General features: G+C 42.6%; 1 protein-coding gene and 1 long non-coding RNA gene across 6 annotated transcripts; one reads left to right on the top strand and one right to left on the bottom strand.

The window, feature by feature from the left end:
• Positions 1–32: 32 nt before the first annotated feature.
• On the bottom strand, positions 33–24,711 carry fam222ba (family with sequence similarity 222 member Ba). 5 transcript variants are annotated; one of them, XM_029847868.1, is made up of 5 exons: positions 9,510–9,637; positions 9,301–9,354; positions 8,994–9,012; positions 3,684–8,546; positions 33–3,290 (listed from the first exon to the last, which is right to left on the bottom strand). In XM_029847868.1, exon 5 carries the CDS (start codon positions 3,271–3,273, stop codon positions 1,561–1,563), a length of 1,713 nt encoding a protein of 570 aa, XP_029703728.1. In that variant the 5' UTR covers positions 3,274–3,290; positions 3,684–8,546; positions 8,994–9,012; positions 9,301–9,354; positions 9,510–9,637; the 3' UTR covers positions 33–1,560. The 5 variants fall into 5 exon arrangements, with proteins under 5 accessions (XP_029703728.1, XP_029703726.1, XP_029703729.1 ...); XM_029847866.1 differs by lacking the exons at positions 3,684–8,546; positions 8,994–9,012; positions 9,301–9,354 and adding an exon at positions 24,348–24,711; XM_029847869.1 differs by lacking the exons at positions 3,684–8,546; positions 8,994–9,012.
• LOC115252567 (uncharacterized) lies at positions 19,957–25,496 on the top strand. Its single transcript, XR_003890910.1, has 3 exons — positions 19,957–20,097; positions 21,574–21,676; positions 24,746–25,496. It is a non-coding gene; the product is annotated as an uncharacterized lncRNA (long non-coding RNA).
• Positions 25,497–26,582: the final 1,086 nt, after the last annotated feature.

Raw genomic sequence — 26,582 nt, 5'->3', positions numbered from 1 at the left:
CTAATGTTGTAAATAATCCACAAAGTACAATCTTTTTTAAAGCTTAAATTAGAATTTTATTTTATTATTACAATATTACAAAAAGAGTAGCACAACTCTCACTCTCCTGCCTCAGACATGTTGTACAGAAGGACAAAAAAGGCTGTTGGACCTTCTTCCAATTCACAGCAATAATACAAGAAATGAAGAAGAAAATATAATTTAAATAACAAGCAAATCAAGTATTACTGTATAAATAGTCACAACAGCAAAACTGAAGCTTTGAGACCAGGAAAAAGTTATATCTCAGTAACTACACGTTGCTAAAATATAATTACAAAATATTACTCCTTTTCTGCTTTGTGTAATAAAGAAAAGGAGTAAAGAATCTCTAAGGAATTGCTCTGTCTATCCCATAAAAGCATCATTAAAGTAAAAAAACAAAAGAGAAACCAAATTTTTGCTGTTTCTGGATTACATAGGATTTCTTATTATTATTTGGGGTTTTGATTAAAACCATGCTTGTTTTCAAGGGAAGTCCAAGGACCACTTAAGGCTTTCTGAGGGCTGTTAGGGTCAGGTGAACGAAACATAGTCTTCACTGTGTTTCTACACACTCACGGCTTCTACTCATCAGCCACACACACACACACACACACACACACACACACACACACACACATACACACACACAGTCATTTTAAAGTTACAGTAGTCTAGTAGGTAAGCCAGTGTACAAGAAAATAAACAATGCGTTTGCTGTTTCACTCTAAAACTTAAAAGTCCTTTCTGTTTAAATCAAAGTGATCTTGCAAGTGATCAATTTGGTCTTCACGTCAGAATCAGTAGCAACTACGCAAAAAACAGGCAGGTTCCTGCTGTCAAGGTCAAACAGTCACACCATTATTTTTGCCACACCAATGCCTGCAAAACAAAAAACTCAACATTCAAGTATAATGGTTCCAAAATAAAAACAAACTGATTAATGGCACATCACATAACAGCGTGTCTAAACCTGTTAACCTGACTTTGGCCATTTTAAAACATGAGTCTTTTTTGAGGTTGAGGCCAAATCTTCCTGGCGTTGACAGAATGTTCTCTTTTAAACACCTGAATCATTGCAGCGGCAGCAGCAGTAGGACTTTGTTTTCTGCTGGATCTAAACAACCTGATTACAAACTTCCTGACAGAATCAATCTTTGACAGATTTACAGTATGATCATTACATTTAGGTAGAATCAAACATGGGCATAAATGTTTTTAGCTGTATCATAAAGACCTGATTTTGTAAATCCTAAAACAGAAAAGGGTCCTTATCAGAACTAGAGATTACTTTTGATTTTCTTTGCTCTTACAGAACGTGCACAAGACATCCAGCCATAAAAAAAAAAGGAAGAAGCTGGGAATGAAACACAACACACAGAAATGTTCCCCAAAGTGCCAGGTAAAAAGCCCTCGTTGCTAAAAAAAAAACCAAAACAGCAATTGATCACTTGCAAGATATAGAAAAGAACAAAAGAACTATTGTTCTTCATTAAATATATTAATTTACCTTCTTTAGCGGTCATATAAGTTATCATTTTAGTTGTAGTTGTGTATTTCCTTTTTTAAGACTAAACACGGGTTGACAACTGCTGTGTAGACAAGGCCATAGCTTATCTGTACCCTGGATGCTGGATGAGAGCGGTTTCGGCCATCCCCGACCTCTTGACCTACCCTGCCCAGAGGAGGCCTTTGCATCTTGCTCATCAACCCTAGATTCTGATCACGGAAATAGGGCGTCTGGAAGTCCCCACCCAAGTAATCTGTTGTTTGCATCAAATTAGTCTGGGCAGAGGAGGAGGTGGAGGAACTTATTCCTGGCCTGTAATGGGGACCCCCTGGGGGCCCACAGTCTAGTGTAGCGCACCCCCCTGGGCCTGCACCATGGAATGGCATGGCCATGTCCTGAGACCCAGAGCTGTCACTATTGGGGGTTGGTAGGATGCTGCTACTCCAAACGTGGGACTGGAAGTAGGGTCCATTGGTGTAGTGGGCCATAGGGCCTGGCATACAGCTGCTGTTGACTGGCGGGGAGGGGGTGGGTCTCTCTATGGGAGGTTTTAGTGTGTAAGGCTGACCTGCACACACCTCCACTGGATAGCCCATGCCTTTGAAATGAAAAGTTAGGTCTCTGGAGGGCTGCCTGCAGAGGAGGGTCCCACCATTCTGCATGTTGTCCACTTGAACTAATTGGTGCTGATTCCAAGATCGCATTTTCTGATGTGGTGTGTTATGTTGGAGCTGTTGAAGGTGGTGGTGTTGCTGTTTAACATCAGTGTGGACCGAAGGCAAGTGGTTCATAACAGCCACACTCGATGATGGTTGACATCCCAGTCCCTCATGAGGGCCAATGATGCAATTGGTCGGTGGGAAGCCAGGGGTGATGGGTTGACTAGGCATGGACACTCTGGAACAGGCGCTGATGAGCAGGTTGCGGCTGATGGGGCTGGGGTTGGCGATCTGGCCCTCACACATGGAGGTGGCTCCTGACCCCCGTGCCCGAGCTTGGCAGAATTGGTTGATCTGATGGACCAGGGTACCCAGATCAGTCTGGCGACCCTGGTGGAGCCCAGCAGCCATGGAGATCGGAATGGTTGAGGTAGAGACGGTAACATTTGGTGGAGCATCGCCATCTGGCAGCTTCCTGCTCCCCTGCAGACCTGGTGGGGGCTGCTGCTTAAGGTGCTGCTGTTGAAGCATGGCAGTAGGGGGTCCCTGCATGTGGCTAAAATTTGGATGCTGAGCCTGGAGTCTTGGTGGGCCCTGAGAAATCTGGGCCACAGGAAGATGGTGTCTGAGGCTTTGGGTGTGGTCTTGCTGCTGAGGGACAGGCATCTGCAGAGTTGGAGTTGGGTCCTGCAGGTGCACGCTCTGCTGGAGCCGGGGAAGGCCCGGGAGAGGATGGCGGTGGTTTAAAGTGCTGGTTGAAGCCGTTTGATACGGTCCAGTGGGTGGATTCATGATCACTTCCGGGTTCAACCGAGTCCGACTGCCGTCAAAATCTTTTATGACACCTTTAACTGTGGGTGCCCTGACAATGGCGAGGAGGCCCGGCTTGGCACCTGCCTGAGAGGAAGGGTAAGGGCTATAGCGCTGGCCTGATGTGTCCAGCCCGTTTACTGTGCGCCGCACGTGGTTTCGCTGTGGGACCTTGACGCTGTTGGGGAAGATCTTGATGGTAAGGGGGTTGTTGGCAACTTTCTTAGCATATGCATCCAATTCTGCAGGGGTCGGAAATGGAGTAGATCTCATCCTTTGTGTGGTGTCCCCTGTGGACAGGAGAGGTCAGAGGCAAGAAGGGCAGAAAGTCAGAAAAACAGAATTAGTCAGACAAAGACAATAAGAGCGCATCAGTTGTCATCTGAGCAGTGCTCTGATATTCAAATGCTCGCTGAGCTGCTACTACAAACACCCACAGTTCTCCTCTCATGATGACAAAAAGATTTCCAATCTTATTCTCAATGGAATTATTATGACCAGCACATTCCCAGTACAAAATCCAATTCTGTAGTGGCACCTGTGACTTTGAGGTCAGGAGTTTTTAGAGGCTTTATTTGATGTAATATGAAGGCACACAATAGGAATTCTCCTCAGGGGAGGGGAAGGGGGTGTCTGCCAGCTACTAAATTACAAACTGAAAGAAAAAGCGAGGCAGTAATCACCACAACCGATTTAGGGTGGAAGTTCCGAAGGAGATAGATGCAGAGTTCCGTGACAGCAGATAATCAGACCCAGCAGTGGTGTCTCTACACCTCCCAGGACTCTGATCACAGACAATTGTTACACCTACCATGTGTCACAGTTAAATTTAAACAATGATGAGAGACAATGTGAACATGATTACAGCATCTATAAAAAGTCCCTTTCTTACCTTTACAAAATGTCAATGTCTGTAATTTGATAAGAATTTGCAGGGAAAAAACTGTGAAAAGGAGACTTCTATGAAGAAAGCAGAATGAACGCAGACAAGGTAAAACACATGCTTGGCTATTTGTTAGTCTAAGCTCTTTTTTTAGCACTAGTCAGGCATGAACAGTCATGCTCTGCTCACAGGGCCTCCATCATGTTGATTTTTAAGTTGACTTCAGAACATTTGCTTGTTTTAAAGTACACTTTCCACAGTTTTCTCTCTGGGCTTTAGGTTGGTGTGCATGGATGAAATAGTTAGGTCAGCAACTGTCTGGACAGTGACACACAAACAATCTTACCCTCTCTGTACCACAAAATATGACCTCATGTAACTGTAGGTTTTTAGCTATTAGACTTATAAGAACCATTTGAGAATTCCCAGTAAATTAAAGCCAGATAGCTTACAGAAAGAAATCTGCACCATTTTAAGTCATTATTATATTGATATTCATTCCATTTATAAAAGTGAACATCATCCAGGGATGTGAATATTTTTACAAGTGCTGTAGGTGGGTATGTGTGAGGCTGCATTTTCATTTATCATGTGCTGCAAGAGGTGCAAAAGGATCATGCAGGTGTCAGCTAATATCTTCACATCTTGTACATAATGGGCCTCTTTTCTGCCTGGAGAATGCAATTGTACATGAAACACAGCAAGCTCACATCCACTTTTATTCACTAACACAATAAATGTCAAACATAATCGTTTTTGGGAGTGATGTGCTCTCCTCTGTCCCACCAGTCTGACCCACTTAAGCTGCAGCTCTCAGACTGACGGTCAAGATCAGAGTTGACCTGATGGAAGAACCACTGATCTGTGTCTGATGGACTGAGTCAATTTTAATTTACTCATTAGTTTTAAGAGGGTATTTTCCAGTTCAGGTAAAAGTGAGTGCTGGCATCAGAAATGAAGAACTGAAGAACTGAAGAAGCCTTCTGGATAGAAGGCGAAACGTCTTCAAGAGAAGAAACCCAGTCCAGTTGACATAGAAAACTACCTTGGATACAATGACCTGGATGATTGAGAATCTACACAGACATCTGGCATCAGAAATGTCGAAACACCCAGCCGAGGTATGTGGCTTCAAGCATCAGCAGGAGACGGCGCTTGAAGGACAAGGCACGAAAATAATCTGTGAGTGGGGGCATCAACAATTGTGTCAACTGGCTAATTAATCCTCCTTTTATTTATGAATAGGAAACAATGGGTGGTAATGTTTGGGACCATTATGGGGCATTACACAGGGGGACCGCTGTGCGTTCAGCCTGCTGATGGCAGCCTCATTAATGCAGGGGTCTGGGCCAAAGAGCAGGAGCATGACACCCACCATCTCCAAGGCCTAATGTCTGCTGCTGAATAAATGCCAGCATGAGCAAACAGATAAACACTTGGACATTGGCTCACAGACATGCTGACAACCGGCTTGATTAAACACCCATCTGGAAATTATGCTTCATATAGTATTATAGAGATCAGAGAACACAAGAGAAGTTTGTCTTTAATCATATGGGTGGTTTCAGGAAGACATGAGTAACATGGCCAGCAGTACTGAGGTCAGTTTAACATATTAAATTCAACAGGTGACAACACCAAAACTGGACATGCAAAAATAACAAGTGACTTGCTCTTCTGTGTCCTCAAAACAACAAAACAGGCACAATAAGATTGGTCTAGTAACCAATATGCTAAAACTGCTGACTGTTGTGGCACTCATCTGAACTCTGGGTAACATCAGCCCTGGCAGGAAGCATCTAAATATATAAATGTACAATCTCCAGTCATTGAAACTAGATGGGATATTTGGTAGGTGACATGGAGTCCCTGTGAGGCAGCACTACAAAAGTTGACTGACTTTTAGGTGCTGGAATCTTAATCCAAGTTAATATAAGATTATCCTAATTCCATGATGAAATGTTCCATTGCTCACTCTAGAATAACAGATTAATCACAGCAATCTATATTTCTTTTAGTTTTATTTACAGTGCAATGCTATAATGTTAAAAGGGTTTTTATGTGTGCCCGCGGAGTTAAAAAGGTAAAACTATGTCAATACGAGTGACTATGGCAGTGCTACAAAAGCTTGAGTGTGAAGTCTGAGAAGTTTGTTGAAGATTATTTAATATCTTGAATTATTTAAGGGATTATGAGATTCAATATCACAAAAACCTGTTTCAATATCCCAACTGAGTGTAGTCTTGTAAAATTATATTATTATACAAAATATTCCTTTTTCTAAATAGTAAAAATTTAAACAGGGTAATTTAAAAAAAGATAAAAACACAGCCACAAAAAATGCAAGCAGTTAACTCTCATAGTCGCCCAATAAATCAATATACTGTACAGTGATATTTCTATCACCATATTATATACCATATCTTTATATAGATTTATTTTTTTCCATAATTGCTCCTGTATTTACAAACATTCTGGTTGCATTACGTACTTGTCTCATCATTTTTTCCTCCAATGTAGCTTAACAGGACAGCTACTTATATTTTGGTCTTGCTCCATATATAATGATAAAAAGGCTTTCTATTCTATTCCCCTTTTATTTCCTTGCTTGTGAAACTTGTTTAATGAGTTTTAACTTGGTTGTGATACTTACAGCGAGTTACAAAGACAGCAACGTAAATTGGAAAACTGACCAATACATTAAATTGGAAAAAGGATTATAGATTGTTAAGAAAGCACAGAGCAGGATTTTAGGGTAAAAGAGGAACCAATGAGGATAAAGAGCCCAACAGAAACAGGGCAAATTATGTTGTGGAAACCTTACTGGTTTGAGTATTTTGCTCTAATGTGCCCTAAATTCCACATCTCACATCTGTTATGATGGACCGCAGCTGTTGACAGCTTATTAGCATTTCAACCTGAACCTGAATTAGTTGAAGAGCTCAAAGCATCAATGGAGGGTTAATGAGGATATGAGAGAAGCTTGTAGGCGGATGCAAGAATATCATCTCTCAGATCTCCAGTGAAGCATGTTTCACTGGGAGGCAATGGGGGAAACAGGCCAGTTCTGGCCATGCGTTAATTACCCTGCTGCTAGCAAGCTAGTTGGAACACAAGTGCACAGTCAGCAGGCACTAATTTGAGTTTCTTTTATTGAAACCTCTGTTTTTATTGAACAAGGCTAAAGCAGCAGGAGGTTTGGGCTCTTGCTGTGGCAAATTGCAATTTTCACACAAGGGCAGGAAATTGGGTCTGAAGTTTCAGTATCAAATTAGACATGTGAATTTGGCTTTCCCTGTGATGCCACCTCCTTACATTTTTACAGTTATTTGAGCAGAGCATCTCATGCTGATAGAGCTTTGAAAAACCAAACATATTATAGGGAGAGGAAGGAAGAGGGGATGGCTGCTTTTGATCTCAGCAGGAACTCAGATGTGAAAATCAGCCAAGTCACCCAGCTGTACTCACTGTTTGTTCTGCCTGAAAGCACCCAGAAACGAAGGGCCTCTTCCTTGACACTTAAATCTCTTTGCTCAGAGTCCCAGCAATTTTAATCATGACCCAGTGTCTCTTTTTATACCTGATCCACTACTCTAAAGGCATTTACATTATATAGCCATTACTGGTCTGCAGCTGCTCCCGTGTGATAAAGGGAACAACTGCTCCAGACCTGCATCTGTCAGTGACCTGCAGGCTTGTAGCTTTAAATGAATCTCAGACGCACAGATTCCCCGAGATGAGAGGTTGCAGAGCATGATGGGTGTGCTGATGTAGAGTTCTCCGATGGAGGGGAAGGTGTCGAAGATTTTGTAACACAAAACCTGACATTAGAGCAGTGCAAGGATGGAGCACAAAGTAATGGGAAGAAATTTGAGCTAATTATGTTAACTCCCAATCTAGCCTTTTCCCCCCTTTGGGAACGTTTTAGGGTATTAAAGAAAGATTCCAGGGGTAAAAGGACTCTATGAACTCCACCTAAAAGCACTGAAGCACCTCTCTTGGTGTTAAGCTGTCAAATCTTTCTTGCTGGCTGTCTACGGGAGAGAGGCAGCAGATTATTTCTTGAAGGTTCAGCCCGGGTTCTGCCTGTGTGAGGGAGCAACACAACTGCATAAACAGCACAAACTCCAGCTTTTTAACCCCACACTTAATTTTTTCTGTGATACTCTGGTAAGCAAATGGCTGAAAACACTTTGCAAAGTTTTGATATTATGACGTCTCAGATATTTTGAAGAGCAGGTGAAAAGAATTTCAAGAGAATGGGGGGACACACACAGACATCTGTGCCACAAGAAGCTCCATTACTAGTATGATTCAGAGGGCTGAGCGGAAAAAACAAATTAAGAACACTTGTGTCTTGTGCTTTAGTATGTCCCATAACGAAGGAGCAGGGAGACAGTGTAGTTGATGGTTCCACCATGTCACAAGCTCGCCTGAGTGAGGCAACAGACGTTGGCACTTAGCACTCACTCGTGCTTGCTTGCCGATCTCCTGGGGCTGGGCTGATTACTGTGATTCTGAAATTACACTCTTGATGAGCTAGATCATTTTGGGAATGAAAGAAAGAAAAAGAAATGGGTCAAGCTGGGGCCGAGTCTACCCGCAGAAACTGGCAGAGAAAAAAGATCTTGCCTTTTCCCCCAGATGGATGGGCCATAATCACCTAACAAATAGAATTTATTTTTTAAATAGAGTCAAAAATTTGTGCTATTTAATATGCAATAAATTGACCCGCTCACTTGAATGTTTAAATGTGCACTGAACAAAAAGAAAAAAAGCACTGAACTCACATTTTGTCCAATCTGAACAAAGAAATATAACAAGTTGCTGGTTTCCCTGGCACCAGCAGTGTGAAGTGACCTGGTCCCTCTCTATATATTCTAGACAATTTTAATAACTGAACTTCAGTGTTTGTCTTTTTTTAGAAAGATTCCTCTCCATTTATGAGACAAAATAAACTGTTGTTTTTTTTAAAAGGTGGATATGATGTACAACTGACTCCACCCTGAAGAAGGAGGCAAATTAGCCCCCCAAAATAATTTTTCTGAAAACAAATTGTTCTGTAAATTATCTTCAGCAGATTTATGTTTGAACCGTGTCTTTAACTCACCGAATATGGACCAGTTTTGCTGTGGAAAAGACAATGGGGGAGGTGGTAGAATCCAAATGGCAACAGTTACAAATATACATAGAAAAAGGGCACACTCTTGCGTTCTGTGTCGAGAAACAACCTCCGCAGAACACCTCCATTTTAAACTCATCCATAAAAAAAACACATCAAAAACACAAAAACAATGTTGCAGTCTTGCAGGTTTTGTGCGTTATTCACATGCAACTTTGCAAACCAAAGTCATTGCACCATGTTCTTCTTTTAGAGACAATAAAAGTTATGCTTGTTCTGTTTTCTTGTTATTTACCTTTCAAGAAAAGATGTTGTGACCACGGTATTGAGGAGGAAATGTAATCGGACTCTGTTGAAGTACAGAAATATTCTCTTTTTCTTGTTTTGATAGAACCAGGCCTGGGTAGGCATGGGCAACCGATGAGGGCTGGGCAGGGAAATTCAACAGCCTGGCTTATTGTGTGGGCTGGAGACTGTAGTGCAATGTGTGTGTGTGTTGCTTACATTTCTGAAGTCCAGTGTTCATCTGCGTGTGGGGGAGAAGCTGGAGGGGGAGGTCACCTGGCCCTGGCAGACAGGCCAGCATTTCACAGCAACACTAATGCAACATGGGACACACACTTCTCCTCACACTGCAGGGAGACAAGGAGAGGAAGAGAGATAGAGAGGTCAGCAGTCAGACATCACTGAGGGGAAGCACATGGTGCTTGGTGACACAAAGGCTGGGTCCTGTCTAATAGAACTCTGTAGAATATCCCTAGAGGCATATGGGTTGGGGGAGACATAGTTAGCTTTCAATTACAAAGTGATTCACACCTGGAGCATCAGGTAAGGTGACATTTGATGCCAATAACAACTTCAATTAAACATCAAACGGCTGAAGTGAAACGACAGACTGTGCCCGAGGGCCTGGCAGCTTTAAATCGACTCGGTACCTCCTCCATCTTGCCCTGAATGGTAGCCTGCTACTTGGAAGCTACTACCTACACTTTGCCTCTCTGCTTCTACCAGACCTTGGCCAGGGAAATAAATGACTTCTGTACACTGGAAAAGGAACATGCTTGAGAGGCCTGGAGCTGGTGAGTGAGTCTTCCATCAACGTGGCAGCACTCCAGACCTCAAAGCAGCATTTATTTTGGGGACATTAAACGATGGCGGTGATGAAAAATGAATTAATAAACGAAGCTGAAGCTCCAATAAACACCTGCCAGCATCATGCAAGAACCGAATGTTACGCAGAGAGCGAGTGAGACGGGACTTTAGCCATGCTCTACTTGGCACACGGCTGTATTCAAAACACCAGAGATGCTTGCTTAATCAGCACTGAAGAATAGTCAGAGAGCAAATTAAGTCTACAGAGTCATCCCTTTTAGCTGCATGTCATTAGAGGAGGATAGCGAGTGGCATCTATAAGAGAGGCAATTACCCATTAAACAACCTTGGCATGTCTGTGTGCTGCAGTGTGATGCCTTAAAAGTGGCTCATCCCCCCTGCAGGGAGAAGAGACAAGTGGGGGAAAGAATGACAAAGTGGAAGAGAATGGTGGAAAGACAGAAAGAGTGATGGCAGATTTGGGGTGGTGATGAGGGTGGGGAGGACAAACTCACTTAAAAAAAAAAAAAAAAAAAAAAAAAAAAGCAGGAGCTCAAAAAGGTCAGGATGACAGCTCATTTAAATCCTGCCAGTGAGAGAAGAAAAAACAAGCCTTAATAATGCAGCCAAGTTCAACACAGGTACCTGAGAGCACTGCACCTCAGGGAGGCAGAGGGAGGGGAAGGTGGCTGCTGTCTTGAGACAGACGCGAGGAAGAAGATGTCGGGGCCGCGTCACCCTCTCTACAGCTCGGTCTCCTTCTCCCTTCCACTTACTGATTTACAGTCTGGATCAGCATATGGATCAGCATCCCTGCCCTCCATTCAGAGTGTCACAATGCATTAACTTTAATTGGCCTGATGTGTTATTCTTTTCCCTTGGCCTTGAGAAGATTTTATTTACATAGCACCTTGGTGTCAGTAGGCAGCATTACCAGAGCTTTCTTATTTATCAAAATGCCAAGACATCACACAAAGATAAGAGAAATCTCTTTGACAACAGGCGGGTTTGGGTAGGAAGAAAACTAAATATCTAACACAAGCATGTCTTTTTGCTGGGGGCTTTCAAAAGGGAATCAGTGGCATGAAAGCAACCATCAGTTCATTTGTTTCCAAAAAACTAAAACCACACACATCGACATACTCCAGGCAGAAAAATAAAACAGCAAACAGGCGATCAACCCACCACCCGGCATGCCTCCCCCACAGCGGCCCTGAATGTCAGAAAGCTGTGCAGTGGGGAGTGCTACAGCAAAGGTCACTCTATGGAAATGACCCAGCTGACACTGTGCTTTGCAAGCACAGAGCTGGAGGAGATGAAACCCGGCAGCCAGAACCCTGACATCTACTCAGTCTTGTATCACCACCACTGCCAGAGCTGCTTCAAATGTGCAAAATACTGGCACTCGCTACAAAGACGCCCGCCCCATACAGACTTTAACCACACTGAGTATTTGTATGGCACGGGAGGATGGCTACACCTGACAGACTGTTGACTCCGCAGTCCACTGACTGAAACTGAAGGTTGCCACTTCTCAGGCAACCCTCGGCACACAGCAAACAGCTGCAGGATTCTGCCGAGTACACTGGAAAACTAGTCTGTCCCATTTAAAGAAAGCAGCGAGTCCCTGAAATGACAACACCCCCCACACCACATTTAATCGACTATTCCTACCTAAGCATGTCCTAGTTGCCTGGAATATTTGATCATTTTGTTTTATCAAACTTAATAAATAATTTCAAAAATAATGAATACATTTAAAGCTGTAGAGACACGTGAATTATTTTCTGTCACAATTCATCCTATATTCCTTGGAACCAGAAACATTTAGTGCCTCAAGAATGTGAAGATACAAAAAATCAATTCAGGGACATTTTTCCACAACAAAGAGGTTAGTAAAAGCCTCTGCTGCTGGGGCCCAGAAAAACCTGCCCTTTATCTGTTCCTGAACGCACTAGGAATCAACTGTCCAGTGGGATGAAGACACAGAGCTCCTCCTGTCCTGCACTGGAAACAGTGGTATGTTGGTGGAGGCCAATTCAAGCCAGCTGGGCAGGCCTCAAAAGCATGGATCAGTTTGGTGGAGTGTTGCCAGGCATCTCACACTATTGGCTCCATGCAGACAGACACCATGATTCTCTGGGTGTTTGGGGGCAGCAGTATGTCTGTGCAAGATCACACTCGTTCACTAGTTAGTAAAAGTCAAGAATTATCCTTCATTATACATATGTAAATATGAGCCGACACAGGCCGGAATGATGTTGATGATGTTGATTAAAAGCTGGCCTATATTTATTTTTTTTGCTCTTGGAAAAAGAAGAAAAGAAAGTCCTCTAAACTTAAAAGGACTAATGGAAAGAAGCATTTTCTGGCCATCTTTGACATTCAATACCTTACCCAACTTTGATATGGTGGAAAAAAAACAAGAGCAGGCAACAACAAGAACTGATACTGAAATATCAAGATGTAAATATAGTGCTAAATGTCTCTTAAATGAAAATTCCCTGGAAAAGAGAGTCAAAGAAATGAAGACATGCATGGATGCAGCATATTGAAAGAATTTCTTTTCCAATTAGAGGCAAATGCAATTTGGGGTACCAAGTCACCATGTTACACTTTGCTTGTGCTAACGGCTCAAGGACAGGAGGAGTAGTGCAGAAAGCAGGCTGCTGTTATTTTAATTGCATGTTTACCCTCAGGTTATAGGTCTGTAATACAGCCAAGAAAAAGAATGTTGCCATAAAAATTCAATGCAACTTCTCTGTGTATATTCTCTCAGGGACAGAGAGTGAAATTACTTTTCTTTGCAAGTCGAGCCTCTGAATAGAAGGTAAAGAAAGGAAAGGAACAGGAAGTGGAGAATAGCTTTTACCCTTCAATACCAAGCCTGAATGTTGTGAAAAGAAAAGAGAGAAAAGGCTTTGGCTCTTAAGCACATTAGCAGAAATGACACATCAGCTTTTACAAACAACAGAGCCAATAAAACATTTCTGCTGCTAACAGGGCCATGGGTGTGTTGAGCTGCAACAGCCTGGTTCACTGGCACATACAATGGATCCTGATGACTACGGCACCAGGATGGGATGAATGCTGGAGGGTTATCACTGGACTCTGTGAAGCGGAGCAGCGGTGAAGGCAGGAACCTTTGACATAAACCCGAACTTGCACACAAACTCCATCTGTGAAATACCAGCTTCCCGGGTTACCAAGCGTCAAATAAAAGCAGTCAAACTCCAAAACAGCTGCAGCAGTGTGGGAGAGAGAATGACATCTACTTGAATCTGCTCCTCTTTAGAGTTGGGGGGGTTTGGGTCTGTGAAAGGAGGTAGAAGCTGAATGCTCAGTAACTCACTGATGGAAAAGTGACAGATCCCTTGAGGTGGGATGGTGGATTTGGATGGGAGAGAGACAGCGTGCCCTCAGACTTATGCAGAGTCCATAGCTGGAGCGTCTCCGTCTTGGCATACATGGCAGAAATGGAAATGAGTTCACAATAGAAACTCATCTTAAATGAGCTGTGGAAAGAATGAGGCAACTAGTTATCAGACTGGACTCCCAGCCAGGAAACTGGGACAAAGTCCACAGTGATGATGGCTATGACATACAGTATGACAGGAAGATACAAAACAAATTAACTAATGAATTTACTAATAAAAGTCATCATATTTAAATTTGATAGCTTGAAAAACATATGATTTCTTATGTCCAATGTTATATGTTGGGTCCATCTTCACTTCAGTGTGTCAGTGGGATTTTTCCTAATATCTCCTCATTTCATCCTAGGGTCCAAAGACAGGCATGTTAGGCTGATTGGAGATGCAACCCCCAAATTTCCCTTAATAATCATATTTTGAAAAACAGAGGCAAGCAGTGATCTGGGTAAGGCCGGGCAACCTTTGCAAGAACTTTGATTTTGTGGAAGCCATGTCAGAGTTGCAGCAACAGCCGGCCAAGGTCCATTTTTCAACCAGGGGTCGGTTTCACTAACAGCCACTTAAGACCCACTTGGCTTCCTAAAGAGTTCTAGAAACACTGAAGGCAGCGCCAAGTGAACCCTCTCATGTTGAGCCGGGCCAAGGGTGGGGGTGGGGGGTGGCATCACCTCGTGTGTGGTGTCATGAATGCCAAAATTGCCTGGGGTGGCTCCTCTGGCTGTGCTGTCTGACAGGCATGTTTACACCTGATAGAAAATGCAGTGAAAATGGCCTGCCAAAGCAGCAGGGAGCCATACAGAGGGGTACCAGCCACAGTTATTTATTTATGCATTTCAATCCCACAGCCAGAAGCTGGGCACTGCCCAGTGAGGAATAAGTTGGTCTACCTCCAGACGTGACAGCCTAAAAACACTGCAGAGAGGGCAGGAAAAATAAAACAAACAAACAGATATCAAAAACAGGTCCCGAGACTGGAGACTTTATCCAGTTTTAATGCTGAAAACCAGAGAAAATTGAACCACCATTAATATCAAGCTGAAATCTAACGATTCTGCAGAATCATTTCTGTAAAATATGCAATGTCAGGTGATGCAAAATATTTGAGATTGCTTTAAACTATAGACAAAATGTATATTTTTGTTCAGAGTTTTATCGCGTCACAAGGAAACTGGAGACTCACGCTGCTGCCAGTGGCACCACAGAGACAAAACAAAAACAGATATTTATCCTGGTTAGTCTGTGTCAGCAGATAACAGTAGAGAGAAGGTAAAAAAAAAAAAAAAAAAAAGAATGTAGGAAATGCCGATCACATCAAATCAGTATCTGCAATATCTGCACAATCGTGCCAACTCAAATACCAACAGATGCAGGACTGGCCCGGACAGCCAGCGTGGCTAAAGACAGTCAGACAGACCATACTGCCACACTCTAAATATACTCCATGTGTTAAGGAATGTGCAGGGAAAAAAGAGAATACAATGGAGGTTATTATATGAATGTTATGTTGCTTTGATAGAAATCAAAACAACAAAAGTCTGCTTTGTTTTGATCGACTGAAAGCATTACACAACTCACACAAAAGATATGCCCCGAGAACATGGATGGCTTAAAAAACAAGAAAAGGTGTTGGCGTTCAATAATAAAGTGAAACAGAAATAGGACCTGGTTATCTATTCGGAGGTTCAAAAGCAGGCTACTGATTGGGTTTTGTCTATGCAATTCAGCCAAACAGTCTCCATAGTCAGTGGGAAGCAACTCTTTGTTATGAAGACTGAAGCATGGCGGCATTGTTCCAGCTGGTGGAAAAAATTAAGATGGAGTGGTTCGATTTCATTTGTTAGCAGGTGCATCCATTTTGTCTTCTTCCCCCACACCCACTTTGCTGCTCTCAGTCAAACCGCTTATCAGAAATTGGACACCCCAGTGACAAATTGAGCTGCGATTAAAGGGAGAAAGAGGAAAGCTTTGTTAAGTGCTGCTGATTGGGATCCCAGGCTACCCTCATACCTCAAAGATGTGAATGTGTGTGTGTGTACGTGTGTGTTTGGGGCACAGCCAACAGCAGACAACCAGAGCTGACACAACCACCTCATCTCCCATTTTCCCCCCTCACTCCAGGTGTTCCCACAGCTTACATTTCAGTGAGTGCTCAACAGACAAAACCAAATCGATGCAGCTGTTCTCCCAGCTCTGACACATGCTCGTACATTAAACGACGCATGCAGCCTTCATACAAAACTGTGACTTTTCTCATTGGAATAAAGATTTCCCCCTTGCTCACCATGTGTAGCTGTGAAAAATCTTATCTGAAGGGCTTATGTGTCACACAGATTCACATTACTGAGCCCCGGCCTGTTAGCTAGCAGAGAGAGGCTGATTTAAGAGGAGAGGGGCTGAGATCGGCTGTGCACGGCAGAGCTATGCGAGTCTCACAAATCATCCTAAAAAGGGCTTAAAACACAAAAACAGCTTTCAGTGTTACATATGCCTGGTGAGAGACATTAATCCACTGGGCCTTTACACTAACTGGACTCTTAACCAGCTGAGCTGTACTTATAACGGTCCACAAAATATTTCAGTTATAGTAATTTAGCCAGATTCAAGGATATGTAGAAGTGGACAAACTAATTGTACACATCAATGGATCAGAAACTTTGGGTACTGAGTCAGTTATTAACAAAGAAGAGCATTCTTTCACTGAGTAATAGCAGTAAACTATAGCATTGGTGAACTTTAACTCTTAGCAGAAAGAATGAACAGAACTGGAGAAAACATCATGCTACACTGAAAAATACCACCATACAAGTCAAAAACAACCCTCTAAATGTCGATTCCAAATGCTGCTCTGTACACATTCAATGAGAGATGATCCTGCATCTATGGGAGACCGGTAAGGTCAGCCACCTACTCCGCAGCTCTGACATTCATTCTGGCATCTGGCAAGCCAGTCCAGCTCACACCTACAGAGCAGAAATAAAATGTCTTTCTCTCCTGGTGAGAATGAGATATGTCCCTTTTGCCTCAGGCAGGAGACGGGATATTGATGGTCTCTCCTTTAACCTCCATGTATAAGTGAGCCTCTGTGGTACACCACAGCACCTCAGTTCTTTCCCTGGCAGATGCTGCCTTCAGCAGCCAGCTGGTGAGTCTGAAGAGCCAGGCAAACACGAGCCCGGCATGACAAACATCTCACCTCTGTGTCTGCATGGGAACAGCTAGGCCTCAGAGCATCAGAGCCTTCCGACTGTCTGCCCATCAGTTCGCACACGCTGTTGTGTTTGCTGGGCTTTCATGTTCAGACGCAGGATAGCAACACAGAGGCTAACTATCGAACTACCACAACACTGTTTATTAGCGCAAAGGTTAACAGGTTATGTTTTGATTTGTTATGTTTCTGCTGGTGTTGGTATGTTAGAAGCCCGCTCCCCCACCCCCCCAAAAATGCACAGTTTTTCTGCATTGCATTCTGTCTATACTCTATCATTACTTACTCTCTCTATGGGTGTGTGTATACCTAAATGTAAAGGCTTTACTTAAAATAGAAATAAATATAAATAAGCCTGTACCAAAGAGAGTGTTGTGATAGATATAAATGAAAGAAACTTCTTTTCAAGCTCTCCCACTTCCTTGCTTCCTACTTGCTCACTGGTAGCTCATGTGGCCATCCACCAATTCAAGACTGATGAGGCTTGCTCAAAGGTCTGCGCCATTGAGCACAGCGTTAATGCACCCAGCAGCAACACCTCACTGTACACACTTTGGGAGGGACTGTCACAGGGAGGGAGTTACCAGATGTGCTGATAAACAGAAGAGTGAAATGACTTGTGAATCCAAATATGTAAGAAATTCCTCAAGCCTCAAGTTAAAGTGACTAGAACAAAGTAAAAATTAGGAAAAATATAACTTTTGTATTAATTTCAGTTTTGGGTGATTTAAAGCAAATTCTGGTGTGGTTACAACTGATGGAACCAGGGACACTTCAATCAATGTAAACAGCACATGAATAAAAGAGAAAAAGTCATCCATTAAAATACTGAGAAAATGGAAAACGGTGTAAAAAAAATCTAATTTCAAAGGGAAATAAACGATATCCAGTGAACCTGGTCACCGATGTGCAGTAGATTGTGATAGATCCTACGAATGAGGCCAAGGAAGGATGGCCATGAATAGAAAGGTCTGCATTTAATTTGCTAATCCATCATTTCAATTGTCCTCAGTAACAAAGGGAAAAGAGAGTGGTGGTGTATTCAGAGGCAATGAAGCATGCTGCGGGGTGCGTGTGTGGTTCTCCATGGAGATAGAGAGGCCATGGCCCTTGGCCCTGAGAGTCCAACTGGTGTGTCTAAGAATGGGATCTGATGAGCTGAATGCAGGCAGAGCTAATCCCTTCGTGACCAAAGAATTGTTTAACTATGTTTGACTGATTATGCTAACCCCCCCCCCACCCCCCTGACTCCACTTACAATCTATTTGTTCAATCAAGTCTCATCGCGCCACAGAGGTGGAGATGGAGAAGAGGATATATGCAAAAGGAAAAAGGGCAACATGAAAAAAATCATCCTGGAGGAAGCACAGTGCAAGTCAAAAGGCCATTTTTTTGGTACAACTTGCAATTTTCCAAAAGCACAAATATGCAAACTAGCAGTTGCTAATATTTAAAAGGTCACGTTTACTGAGTAATTTTGACAAAAAAGCTGATCATGGTTACTCAGCATACCACGCTACTTTTTACCAATTTTCCCCAGCATGAAAAAAGAGGTTGCCAGGAAGATTAACCCAGCTTCCTTTTATAGCCCCTGACAAGAGGTTAAATCTCACATGACACTGGCTGAAATGTCTGCGAGTAATTATATCAAGAAAATTTATTTTCTGTTCTTCCCCTTGCCGACTGCAGCTGATCAAAGCCTAATGATGGTGTCAGGACTGTTGGCAGTGCTGCCTTGCTAAATCGCCCCATTGGGATGGCAATCTGTCAGGGCTGCGAGCCCTGCTAAACAGCACAGGATGCAAGTACAATGACGCTTGACAGAGAGTTGACTAAATTAACTGGACCTTTTCCAAGCAAGCTTTCCATCAGTGGGATGCCATTAAAACTCAATGTAATGATAAAACATCTCTTTGTTTTGAGTCTGGAACTTTGTGTTTATATGTACACAGAGGGCTGTGTACACAGTCAGACATCTGGGTTACTACCAATAACAATGAAACCCATCACCAGAGCATAAGCCGTTTTCCCATAGAAGAGCAAATCTACACAATGCCTGCTTCCTACATTATGTGAGGAATGTGGCTATTAATTAGGAAAATTAAACACATAGTTCAGGCGGGCAAACTCTCGCAATGACACGTTTCATACAGAGAGAAATGGTTCTCTGTAACAAAGCAACATGATCCATCTAAGGAATATTTAGACCAGTATGCCTTTTACAGGGTGGGCCCCACCAAAAAACAGCCCATCAGTCTCCCACTTTGTCTGATAATGTTACACATCTTCAGGGGATTATTTTAGAATAATTCAAAATAGCCATGCAGTAGCCTGATCAATGCTGACATTTTGCTTTGCTAATTAAAAACCTCCTTCATAAATAACCTCGACTTTTTAGAGTTTGTTTGCAACACAGCATGTATAATGGTTGGTTTTATTATTGGCTCTAAGGCCCCGTGGCCACAGACAACAGGGGGAAATAAAAAGAATATATGCCAATCACTTATCACTAAAGGATTCCTGACAAAAGAAGCCTTAAAAATCTGACAGCTTTTCTTCTCCTTGTCAGTTCTCGGCATTGGTGGCTCCTTAAAAAAGGGCCCTCAACAAGAGGCTCCTTCAAGAAGTTTGACCCTAATCTTAACCCCATACAGGTGGCACAGCAATAACACAGAATGTAGGAGTGCTATTCACAAGAGGGCAAACAAAAAACAACTAAAGACCTGCACAACTAAAGACGATTCAGTCGAGTACAAAGATGATTCATCACCTAAAATGTATTTTAATGTGCTGAATAGCAAATTCCTTTGAGGGCATTAAGGATAAAGACTTCTACTCATGAATCAGGTTAAAGGCTATGTCACAAAGTTGGTTAAAAACTAGGTAGATAGCACCAATGTTGGAATTTAAAAGCTGTAAATATTCAACCACTGTGTGGACAAAGGTCAAATTGCCTGTTTTAAACCTGTAACCGTTAAAAAAAAAAAAAAAAGATGGGGATCTGTCACCTGTAATCTCTTACTTCGGTAGAAAAAGGGGCAATGATTGCTTCTTTGCTGCGTCCAGCTGCAGTTTTTGAACTATGAACTGTGATTACAGGCAACACCATCCCCCTGAACATAAGCTGCATGCCTGCACATTCCAGGAAAAGCAGCCAGGTGAAGACAACAAAAACATAAAAAATGAAGGCAAGCGTGTGAGCTGAAGCCATGTTTACCATCCCTATAAGAGAGGTTCATCATCCTCGCAGCTTTCACAGTAGCCCTGGAATTTGAGCGTGTGGTGCAGATGGAGGGGCAGCTAATGGTGCAGGTCTGTGTACAAAAGGATTAACCACAAGATGAGAGACTGTTTGGACAATGTAGGTGTGATATAAACTCTTCATCAGCTGTTCAATAACGATTCCGTTCCACCTATTACACAGGAGGTTTATTCAAAAACTCAACTGTGGAAGGAGTTAAAAGTAATTGTTGCCTTGTTTGACTTTTGTACTTTGTACTCAGGCAGAAAGGTGTCATTTGTTTCATAGGGGCAGTGAATGACATGCCTATAAGATTAGCTTCTGAAGGTCACAGTCCTAGCCTCTCTTTTCAGTTGCCTTTCACAACACAACTTGGGGCTCTTTTGAACAACGGGATGAATGTCATCTGGTTACTTTTCAAGGCACGGAGATACCATTCACTGAGGCAACAATGGCTGCAACAGGGACCAGAGGGTTAGAAGGGCATAAAGAGTCCCATTCTGAGTGCTGCTCTACTGTATCTCCAGTGTGCTGCAAGCATAAATGAAACACACCCTCACACAGAGGCCTGAAGAAGACCTACAAGTGAACAAACTATGGCCAGGGACTCACCACAGTGCAGCTCCCAATACAAGGAATGGCATTATGGTAAAACATCTACAAATGTGTTTACAGTATTACCTACATTCTTAATATATTACAATTATTCATATTTGACCGTCTTAGAAACCAGGTCTGCAGGTTTTTTTTAAAGTAATCAATTATTTCATTCATCACAAAATGGTGTATCTATTGCATTTAACCCACATAAACCATTTATCTTTTTTGTGAAAGGTTGATCAAAGCCAATTGCTACACTAAGTCCTACCAGAGAAAGAAAAACTAAAAGGAGATATTTAAACACACAAATACAGGCCATGATGACTGGCCTGATCCACATGCTTGGACCTTTATTCATATGTTAAAGGCCTGTCTCCAAAAGATTATTCCCCCAGAACTGGAATCCTTCACCAATGAAGTTTCTAATGAGGCCTTGGCAATATTAAAAATACAGTCAAGCTCAATTAGCCAACTGCATTTCACATCTCCTCCTACTATAATCCTCTAGTAGCTTAGCCTTATCTAATGTCTGCGCCAACTATGACACTGTGAGCTCAGCCACCCTCTCACCCCCTCCAGCTTTACTGCCGCTATGCTGTGGCATTCTTCCTGAACCCACAGACCAGGTCACAGTCTGAGCCTCTTCACTTGTGTCTAATGATGTCCTGAAATGTGCTGTTGGCATGAGCGTTGGAAAACTGCAGCAATAACTATGGAGATGCTAATGGCATGGCAGCGATTACTTAAGGGTCATATGGGACTCACCCAACAACCTCGCAGTACAGAGGATGTGTTATTGGGGGTAGAGAATGTCAGGGGAGCGTTAGTGATCCGACTGAGACGACCTTATCTTGCAACATAAACAGATAAGAGTCTGTGTCTGCTTCACTATTCTGCTGTCTCTAAGAGATTGAGGTGGATAAATAACCCTGTTGTCTCTGGTGCCTGACAAGCCTGATCAGACAGATCCTCACCTGAATCTTGTTTCTCCTGCAGATATTACTGCTATTTTGCTGTGAATGTCACCAGGAGGCTTCGATTCTTGGCTGATTACACTCAAATCAAAGACGCAACATCTGCAGAAAGCCCTTCACAGCAGGTCTTCACCAATTTCTTGCTTTATGTTTGTTTGTTACATCCAGAGAAGCGTAGTTCTTTGAGAGCTTTAGCAAAAATCGCAATGCATGTTGCAATCTTTTATGCATATTTGTGGTGGCAAAAATACCAATTATAGCTACATGTCTTTTTTTAGATGCTTTAAGAACACCTTGGTAAAAATATTGTACTAGTGTTCAACACTGAGAGACTGTTTGCATAGAAATAATCGAGGAAATGGCTTTGGTGATGTTTGACAAATGTCTTGTGATTGGTAAAGAAAACTATAATAACAGGTCAAATTTGTGTGAGAAAAATACGGACGCTGGATAACTTTCAAAGGATTGTGAGGATGAAGGATCCCGAAGGATCCTGGCTGAATTTGCATTAACTGTTATGACTGCAACAAGAATTCCTAGAGGGAACGCCTTTAGTCAGTTTGCAGTTCTCCCGACTCAAGGCTCAGGGTTTGTAATAAAAACTATCCAGTAAGTGCAGTGCAAAGGATCCTGTCAGTTAAATCCAGGCAAACAAACAAAAAAGTTGCAAACAAAGATATTATCTATGTTGCCTGATGCCTGCAGTCATTGGCATTAAAAAATAAAACATGTTAATCAGACTAAACATCAACTGTCCCACAGCCTGAGCCCTGCAGGTAAGTCCCTGACCTGTAGTAACCTCTTTATGTCCCGAACTGATTATCATATGGTTGTACCGCTAATATCTTAGCCTGACCTGCATTCGACCCACACTGGGCTTCCTCAAGTTGATGGCTCACACAAAGACTTCTAAACATCTGCTCGGTGTCTGAGTCCAGACTCGTACAGCTGACGTGACACTGGGTGGCCGCACAGAAAGCCTCTCCGAGTGGTGGGTGGCTAAGTGGGGGAATGCTGGCCGACAGCTGGCCCAGGGACTATTGGAATAAAAGGTGCAGCCAAGCAGCAGATGACTGGTACCTGTCCTGCTGTGGCATACCAGTCAGGCTGATTTCATAAATGGAACGAATGCCGCACATCTGAAAACATTAGGGTGAGAAAAATAACTTGCTGGCGCACAGAGCTCACAGACAACATCTGCAAGAGAGTTGACGTTGACGGTTCCCTGCTGGGAACTAAAAGGGTCAAACCCTGTGCTTGGGAAAGAGTGCAGAATCCAAATGTTCCAGTTTAAGCATCAATTCTAAAACCTTATGGTGAATGACTGATGACAATTGCATGGTGAGAGAGGGAGGTTCACTCCAACATGTCAGAAAAACAACTGCAACTGAAATATACCGGAGAGCAGCGCCATTCACAGTCAGGACTGACACTAATCAATGGATTTTAATCAGTTCACTGAGGATCTCAACAACAGCCGATGCATAAAAGCTGCTCAAATCATCCTCTATTTCAGTCTTTGTACCTTATGATCTGGTATTCATAGTCCTGCTCTGAAGTCTTGAAGAAATAAAGCAGAGCTTTGATGTTACCCTCTTATTACCAATATTGGAGCCAAGCAGAATGTGGAGGAATCAGACTGTCAGTCACATGGCAAACCAGCAGCACTGCACATCTTTGGCTCCGTGTAGGGGCACACTCATCAATATCTGCTCTGTTGTTTGGTTACAAGGATGTTCAAGACCACGAGGAAAACCAAACTGGATTATATTTACTGATTTTCTAATTCAAGAGGGCAGAAATATGGGTATGACAGCAGGTTAACAGGTTGCGCCTCCACCAGGGATGGCAAACTGAACAGCTACTGCGGCCAACCCACACAAGTGTTTATTTAAAAGTATTTAAATACATTCAAATGTGTTTTGCAGCAGTTGGCTGGGAAAACTTTGCTTCAGTTTTGGTTAAAGATCAACCAGTCAGGTCACTGAAATTGGGAGAGACACAGTGAAAAGCTGCGGCGCGACATGATCCACACATAGGTTTTACCTTATTTTCAATGCTGTCATTTTCTACAATTCTGACCAGCATGACCTAAACCTATAATGCCCAAGACACATTCAAGGCCACATCCAAGTTAACTAAGAGTTTGTGTGAAACAGTTACAGCTGTTGCAGATAGCTGTAAACATCTCCCGCTGTCACATTCTTAAAGCTCTTGGCATGTTCTGTGAAAGTAAGAGATGCACTATTACAGAGAAGGATGGGATCTGGATGCTAAATACAGCTATGCTATTTTCCCCAAATGAAGAAAAATGATTAATTTTGGCATCTCCCCTTGCAAATAATAATTTAAAACATGGCTTATGGGATAAAATTTAAAACACTGCCAAAGTTGCTGAAACTTTCAACTTTGCTTTAATTTCTTTCTGAAATATATCCGTCAAACTGCTGTCAGAGCAGGCAGAGTGAAATTTACAGGCGGAGGGAGGCCTTAGAGTTATTTGCTTCTGAGACCTAATTAATCTTCATTGTGCTGGGAAACATAGCACCCCGATGCAAAACTGGTTCCTTCTACAGATAATTGCAAAGAGCCAATAGGCCTGCCTGAGTTTCCCAGACAACAGTGTTTGAAATTAAATTATCTGCTTTTTGCGAAGTACAAGCTTTATAATATTGAAGAATTACTTATGCAATATCAGTCATGCTGGAGTGACCCCCTTATATCGCCGAACACAGTCAACAATCAATTTAAATTATAAACAGTTAAAAGTGTAAACGCATGTTGAGTTCTGCTTACATCTTTTTACCCTCTGCAAAGCAAACACGATCACTTCCATAATCCAGCCAGTGAAATCATATCCGTGCACATTATAGATGGATGGTCATAAAAGCAGCCTGGGAGCAGTCAAAGACAACACCGGCAGCCTGGGGAAACATTAACATTCCACCGTGCAAATGTCAGACATGGGAGGCTGACAAACGTCGACAGGATGTAATTAGCAGCGTGTTGCCTTAAGATACCCGAACTGTGATCAGAGATAGAGGACAGCCTTCCCTCTGTGGCAAAACAAAGCTGCTCGGCTCATCTCAAACTCCTGCACTCCTCCTCCTCAGCGGCCGAGGTTGTGCGGCAGGATCAGGATGAGCCCGGTGACGTCAACCTTTTGTTATCACCTTTAACACTTGCCTTTGCAGGTGGGAACGCTTGTCGCTGTCGTCAGATCCAGCGGTGCTATTTCTAGCCGCGCCGTCGCGCCAGCAGCGTGCAACATCTGCACAGCACGTGAAGGCGGCGGACGCTAAATTTGGACATAACGAACTGGTTTTGGGAAGAACCGTGAGGGACAGAAGCGGTGGAAGAAGGACTGAGTGACAGATGAAACGTGTTGGAGAAGAAAAAAACTCGGGAAAAGCTTCTGGCGGCCTCGCTTCCAACTCTGCTCACAGCTTCATCCTTCTAGGAAAGAAGCAACTTGTCATTTCTCCAAAAAGGTGGCTACGGTGTCTGTCTCTCCACAGCTCTTACACACTGACGCAGGCTTAAAAATGACTCCGAAGTCAAATTAAACTTCTTATCCTCACTGCCTGGTGTCATCTTGTTGAGATAAACACAACTAGTATACGAGTCCAACAACACAGATTCATTGAGTTAAGCAAACGACCTGTAATGAATCTTTAATGTCGAAATGGGACGTTTGCGTGGAGGAAGGGAATCAAGACGTTAAAAGTAAACAGTCGTTATTTAGGTAAGCTCTACAGCAGCTGTAAACCTGCAGGTTATCAGGCAATGAACCCAGGCTCCAGGCTAGCTTACCAAGCCAGGCAGGCTGAAACAGTCCTATTGTTGCCTCATCCAGCTTTCCCAAAATTTAACACAGAATTTCAGAGAACACCACGCATAAACGGAAAGAAAAGGCTTTGGTAAGATACAACTACTTACTCTCCGTTCTCCTCTGCGAAAGGCATCGTTTATTGCGTCGCCATGGTTTAAAACAGCCTAATTTTCTCCCGTTGCCCTGCGTTGCCGAATCACTGCTGCTGCTGCTGTCTGCGGCAGCAACTTCCGGCGCATGCGCAGTGGAGAGGACGGCCCAGACTGCACGCTCCGCTTTAAAGACACAGTCAATGGCGAATTTAATTGGACGTCTGCAAACACGTTTAGTTTTTTACACGTTTTTTTTACAACATCTATCTATCTATCTATCTATCTATCTATCTATCTATCTATCTATCTATCTATCTATCTATCTATCTATCTATCTATCTATCTATTATTTCACAAACTTCTAATGCTGAGTTTTGTGGAGAAGACATAGATGAGGTGTTCTTGTGATGATAAAAACCATTGAGGACCAGTTGAACAGGATACCACAACCCCAGAGTTGCAGTAAATCTGGGGTTCTTACTTGCTCTTCTACCAAACCCAGGGGCAGTAGGTTAAGCAGTTTATCTCTGATAATAATGTTTTGGTTGTTGTTTTGTCATCATTATTGCTGTCAACTGCCTTTTTTTATTTTATTTTTTTAGCTTTCTCCTTCTTAAAATAACCCATGGCTACTTATTGTTGAAAAGACTTTAGAGGAACCTATCTATATGATGGGTATCTATAAATATTAAGATTTTCATCATCCTGTCTTTCCTAAAAATTATTGCAAACAAGCCTTGACCTTAACAGGCCAATTACGTCCTGAAACCAGTCAAATTTACCTGACAGCTCAGATCTGTTTTTTTTTTTTTACTGCTTTCCCCTTTTCACTTAAAAATTTACAAAAATGTAACTGACATTTATGAGAGCTTTCTACTTATCTTTCTATATTTTGATTGACTTGTTGTGCATTCTTTTACTCTTCATCAATAATCCTTGTTGCTGGGGAAGATAAAACTGACCTAAAAGCTTTCATGGTCAATAGTACCACATGCTTCATGACTTGATGAAATGTTCAGTTTAAGTAGCCTGTGTGTATGGCTCCCTAATCAAAGACTTATATTTCTGTGACAACTAAAATAAATTACTCTATTACACCCACCCACC

The sequence above is a fragment of the Takifugu rubripes genome, chromosome 15 (genome assembly GCF_901000725.2).
Source record: "Takifugu rubripes chromosome 15, fTakRub1.2, whole genome shotgun sequence".
Taxonomy (NCBI): Eukaryota; Metazoa; Chordata; class Actinopteri; order Tetraodontiformes; family Tetraodontidae; genus Takifugu; species Takifugu rubripes.
This window is presented reverse-complemented; position numbering and strand designations above follow the sequence as displayed.

Bases quoted from the DNA above. Each gene is read 5' to 3' on its own strand.
- fam222ba (XM_029847865.1), bottom strand. From the start codon at position 9,144: ATGAGTTTAAAATGGAGGTGTTCTGCGGAGGTTGTTTCTCGACACAGA. The intron at 3,291-8,993 runs GTGAGTTAAAGA...TCCTGTCCACAG, and splicing joins GCAAAACTGGTCCATATTCG to GGGACACCACACAAAGGATG.